We start from the raw sequence: 5,919 nt of genomic DNA on the forward strand, positions 1-5,919 counted from the left end.
TTTCCTCCTTGTTAAAAACTATCTTTATTTCGTTCCCTCATACACGTATATATATATATATGTATGTATGTATGTGTGTGTGTGTGCCCTTCTGCTGTTTTATATTATTTATTTGTATCTTTGATCTCTCGTTATATGTGACTCCCCCGCCTTGCGGTTCGAGTACCGGGGGAAGAAAAGAAAATAAAAGATATTAACGGTCACTTATTTTATTGTCTCGTTATTAAGAGAAAACAGGAAGGATAAATCGGCACACACAATTCCTTCCCTCACCACAAATGAACGGTGACGACAACAGCAGTACAACAGAGACTGTTTGGACAATGAAGTTGATCCATTCGGTTAATTATAATTTTTGTTGTGGATTCTGTCCAACATGATTCCCTTCACTCCCCCCTTTCTTTCTTTCTTCAACCGTACTCGAATTATTGGTAAGTTTTGGCTTAGAGCAAAGAAGTAAAACACGGGTAGCTTACAAAAAGAAAGGAAAAGAGAAAGCCCTTTTCAGCATAATGACAGTGAAGGTTTCATTTTCTCTTACAACAGCAGCAATGCTGTTGCTGATCCCCATGCCCACTCTCTCGAAAAATTGCTTTGCAACACCGAGGGACAATAATTCCACTGACGAAGAACAGTTGGGCACATCGAAACATGTAATCACTTTTAGTGGCGATAAGTGGGGTGGTGTGTATACGGGGGGTGAAAGGAAACTAAAGACGGCTCTTCTTCTTGATATTTACGCTCAAATATTACGGAGACACGCTTTCGACACCACAGCTGACATCAACGACGTAAATACTCGAGGTAAACACATGAGTGTTACAGTGACCATTACGCAAGTTTTGATAAATGGTACCCCGAGCGAGAAGATGCAGCACACATGGAATCCCAGCGAGATATCGTCGTTACTAATGCAAGGAACGTATAAACACACAACCAACTTGTACAATGAGTACGGTGGTAACAGCGAAACCGGTAGCAACGGTGCCATGCACCTCCTGAGCGTCAAGAACCCGACCATAAGTGAAAAACTTCATAGGTGCGGGGAGGGCTGCGCGGCTCTGCGAACCTTCTCGGGCGTCATTTTGTTTTTTATGGCTCTCGTTTCTGCAATTTGCGTATTCTTAATTTTTAAATGGAGAAGGGATGCAGAAAAAGAGGAAGATGAAGAAGAAGAAGAGGAAGACATTCCTACTCCAAATAAACATGCAGTCAATGTCCTAAACGTCGACGATGCCAGAATGGAAACAGAAAGTAACGAAGGCATATCTGATAGCAATAGTGCTGAAAACAATCCGAAGTAATGCGCGGTTAGTTGCGGACAACATTCCACTGCGTCTCTTTGATATACTTTTTTTTGCTTTTGCTTTTCGCTGCATATACCAGCACCCCACTCCACGTGTGGTGAGGAGCTTGGGGTGGCATTCTTTGTTTGAACGCCTCCCATCCCCTTTTATGTTATTTTATGTTTTTTTTCCCCCTCTTGCTCGTTTATTCCCGCCCACCTTGTTGCTTTGACTGCCCTATGTACGACTGATAAATATGCATTGGACAACACATGGCTACTATTCAGTGTCTAAATACATCTTGCACACGCGGTCTTCCTGTTACTGCATGCACGGAAACTACTTTGAGCCCCCCCTTCCTTTCCCTCCCTACTTTTTCATCTTTCATATTATACCACATACATTTTGTGTATTACTCATTTTACCGTTAGCACCACCTTGCAAAGTTGTTAGCGTAATATGGGAATGTGTGTATTATGTACTTTCCAATTGAATCCATATTCGGGAAGTTTTCTGTCTCCTCACTCGCCTCGTTGAAATCCTGTTAGTTGTCTCGGTATCAATGATAATATTGATGTGTGTTGAATGGTGGTTTATGGATGTGACTGTATTTTGTTGCGTATGAACCACTGGAATGATTAAAAGGTCCTTTTAGCACTGCGGGGTTATGAATATTAATAGCCTGCACTCGTGTCAATGTATCTGGTAGTATTTTCACACCCCACCCACGTGCAACTTTTTACCTTTGCTCTGAGTTATTCTACTCCACACACCCATCGTTGCAACATTATTGGAAGTTAAGTGCTTTAGTAGTCATTAATTTTGTAACGACTCTAATTAACGCGGTTCCGGTCGACAAAATTAAGCACTGCTGACACCCACTTCTTTATTTCCTCCACCTGGAAACAATGACTCGGCAATCCGATGTGCAAAAATCCATGAGGACAATTTCTGATGGAGCGGAAAAGGCAGTAGAAGTACGGAAATATGACGAGAAAGCGGTGCAGCAGCGGATGCAGAAACTTTATGCCGATGTGGCGAAAAAGAAATTAGCTGAGAAGAAGCGAGCTGATGAGTTGGCGCAGATCCCGGTGTCGGAGGAGGATGTGCAACTTTTGGTGCGTGAATGCGGTTGGGAGGCGCAGGTGGCACAACAGAAACTCCGTGAGAGGAATGGAAGCGTTGTGGCGGTTCTTCGAGATGTTGCGGGACTCCCGAAGGCCAAAGCATCGAGTGGAACCTCCTGAAACCTGACAAACAAAAAAAACATTTACAATATAATGGTTATGACTGATTGAATGAGAGCAGCAGCGAGAGAAACGGAAGTTGGCGGGGCCCTTTTGGTTGACTTGTTACGAGATGCTCAGAGGTGTGGAGCGTAAGCATGTGTGTAATCCCACTGAAGACAATTGCATGGTGATGCAGGGGATGTTTGAGTTCATACAAATCTCAAACAAACACTGTAGAGGCGTTGAACTCATTAATGTCAAACTCCATCTGATTATTTCAGGCACGAATGCCCTCATGTAGGATGAAAAGGATTGCCACTTCCTTCATGTCGCAACGGATTCGCTATCAATTGCAACAGCTCCGACCTACAGCTTGTTGTGAGTTTTTAACGCGCTTGGACTTCGGTAATGAACTTGGAACTTGATTTCCTGAGGATCGCCGCGGTGCATAATTTGTTCCTTCCCCATTTGATGTGAGCAGTGCGGTGCACTTAACCATTGTGGTATCACTGCTTCGCTTTCTATGAGTGTGTGCTGTACAAATCTAATTCCTCTTCCACTATTTACCGTATTTGAAGCTCATTAAAGGAACCATAATTAGCAAAGGGGGCACACTCAGTTGTCAAGGCAGTGGAACCCACAACATCCGCGCACAGCGGTGACACAAATGCATAATAGCTGCTTTTCATACACCTCTATTGTGGGGATGTTGATTCTCAAAGCGTAGTGGTTGTAATTTGAAATCAGGCATGGAGCGTCTGGGTAGGCGCATCGAGGCCAATCGCTTTATTATGGGACAGTTGGATGGTATGCGAGGGTGCACGCCTGCTGTTGGTTGCAGTGGCAGCCTCAAAAAATTAAGTTATGCAACGCTCGGTGTATTGCGCCGGAAGAATATGCGGCGGTGCGGGTGAGCCCTTTCACTGCACTTTGGGCAGCGGGGGTTGGGATGGTATCTACAGGGGATCTACTTCACATTGGAAAGTAAACGTCACAACTGCTGTCTCGACTGGTCGCTGATAGAACCCGTGAGGTGAAGAGAGAGACTGCTAGACCGGAGTTCCCTTCCAGGACGGACTAGCATCGGCAAACCGAGAGGCACAAGCACGCCCTCGTTGTTGAATTACTGATCGGCATTCTGTTGGAGGTATGAAGGAATCGCAGTGGCGGCGGTGTTGATTAAAGTTTGAGAAACCTCGAGGAAAGGGAAAACCTCGTGTCGCAAAAGTCACTATTTCCCGGGAGTCACACCGGCTATAGAGGCTGAAATTGAATACTTGAGAAAACAGTTGGGCGACTGTAAAGAACAACTTATAAAATACAGAACACACTTTGAGCAGGTTAACCACGTTATTAAGAATAGACGAATTAAAGGAAATGGTTCAGCAGCAAGCTCAGACATTGGAAAAGCTCGAAAAATATTATCAAGAACAAAACGCCCAAAAGGTCCCGTGGCCGCTGATCCTCGGAAACGATGTCTGTAAACCCCCAACCTTCCTCCATAGACCGTCAACAGAGCACTCAGATGTACCAACATGTTTCCACTACTCCGCTCGGCTTTAGTATAAACTGGGTCGGATGGAAAAACAGAGCGGAAACCTCTGAAGGACTTTTACAATTGTATGACGAATGTGGGACTACAATTGGGAATCCTGAGAGGCCTTCATGGTACAATTCTGTAAATTAATGGGGGGGAAGTGAATCATCTCTACATTTTTGGACGTTCACAAGATGGGTACGGTATTATGACCACTTCGTGGCTACGGCGAATAGAATGCCAATACAATATATAACAACAGGGGCAGCTATGTATAAAACATGGCGAATGGAAATGGCAGCACAGAAAAGAGGAGTATTTATCCCACGGGCAATACAAGAAGGATTGGATACTGAAGGAGGTATCAATGTATGATAAGATGGCAAACGCAGCTGCAAAACAAAGAGCTCAGAGAAGTCGCCAAGGACGGAATTGAAGCAATTTCAACAACCATCAGCGTCGAACAAGCCCAAACGGGCGAAGGAAGTCCCCATCGCGGAAACAGTAGCAAAGGCGAGACTGAGCGGGGCTCGTAAAATATACCGCTCCCGACATAAGAGAATGAAACAAAAGGCGAAGAAAGAATGGTCAAAACTACAAATCCACAAGAACAGTGAATATGTTCGAAAACACATGGGAAACAAGAAAATTCTATGGGGGTGTTGCGATCCGCGCGCGGATATACGCAACAAAGAGATACGGGGATGCACAAATAAAATAGTAGCTCCGGCACCACCTAACCCAGTGACTGTCCCCCGCGCGCAGATTAGGCCCTGTTCGTCAGGGAACTCTGAGCGAGAGCACTGTCCGGACCTTAAAATGCCTATTCAAGCACCGGAAGTCAAGCCGATGCTATGGCGTAAACTATTGCGTTCGACAAAAAATAAGGTGCAAGAAAGAATTCAAGTGCTGCTCCGGCAATTAGCCGATGCCGCGCAATACGTAAGACGGGACGAAATAGGCGACGTCCCAGCGCGTTAGTGGCTATCATCCAGTGATGCCAAGACCGTACTCAGCGCGAATATCACGAAATCGACAGTGGATCCCCCAGTCGCCCGTGCGTCTACAGTCGATGAACCCTGGAAAAACAGGAGGAGACTATTGGCATCGCCAAACACGACGAATGACTATTTAGATAATGTGTGTGATTGTCGCTGTATAGTGGAATTAAACCCGTTCCAGGAGTACCTGGACATACCCTCCGCTGCTGGAGCAATAGTGGGTGATTTAAAAGCAAGTTACTATGAAATTAACCTGCCGGTAAACACCACCGCATGCTTCTCCATTGCAACTGCAGATGGTTCGCCTTTGGAAATGACACGATTGCCCATGGGATTAACAACAAGCTGCGAAATTATGCAGTGGTTGGTAATGACATTAACGGGGCACTCGCAGGTAACGCGTTGAGAGCACCGGATGATAGACGGTGATGTCTGGATCGATAATTTCAGACTAGCAATTACGGAAAAACAAGCGCCAAAAATAATTAGCCTCCTCCACGGCAAGGTGGAGAAATACTGCGTGACATTATCCGAACCGCTGCCTTACGCCACCAGTTATGATTTCATAGGAGCGGTCTTGGACCACAATAATAAAAGTGTACAAGTAACAGAAAAACATCTGAATAAATTGAAAATAATGTGGCTAGACAATTTATTCAGATGACGACACAAGAATATTTGAAATTAATCGACCTGCGAGACCTTGAAAAATTATTTGGAAGCCTGGTGGCTACGGCAAAAGTATTAGCAACTGAGCCGCTAGACTGGTTCCAAGAAATAATGAGGAAGTTCAGTTTTTTTCAACAATGCGTGCAAGCGTGTTAATGCCAGCCTAATAGTTTACGCCATAGCATCGGCTTGACTTC

At 44.9% G+C, this 5,919-nt stretch overlaps 2 protein-coding genes across 2 annotated transcripts; both read left to right on the forward strand.

The window, feature by feature from the left end:
• Positions 1-512: 512 nt before the first annotated feature.
• Positions 513-1,304, forward strand: TEOVI_000905900 (Enriched in surface-labeled proteome protein 13; the record flags this gene model as incomplete). Its single annotated transcript, XM_067223324.1, has 1 exon — positions 513-1,304. One exon carries the CDS (start codon positions 513-515, stop codon positions 1,302-1,304), a length of 792 nt encoding a protein of 263 aa, XP_067079425.1.
• An 890-nt stretch (positions 1,305-2,194) lies between these two features.
• TEOVI_000906000 (uncharacterized protein) lies at positions 2,195-2,533 on the forward strand (the record flags this gene model as incomplete). Its single annotated transcript, XM_067223325.1, has 1 exon — positions 2,195-2,533. One exon carries the CDS (start codon positions 2,195-2,197, stop codon positions 2,531-2,533), a length of 339 nt encoding a protein of 112 aa, XP_067079426.1.
• Positions 2,534-5,919: the final 3,386 nt, after the last annotated feature.

The sequence above is a fragment of the Trypanosoma equiperdum genome (genome assembly GCF_001457755.1).
Source record: "Trypanosoma equiperdum strain OVI genome assembly, contig: ctg_1838, whole genome shotgun sequence".
NCBI lineage: Eukaryota > Euglenozoa > Kinetoplastea > Trypanosomatida > Trypanosomatidae > Trypanosoma > Trypanosoma equiperdum.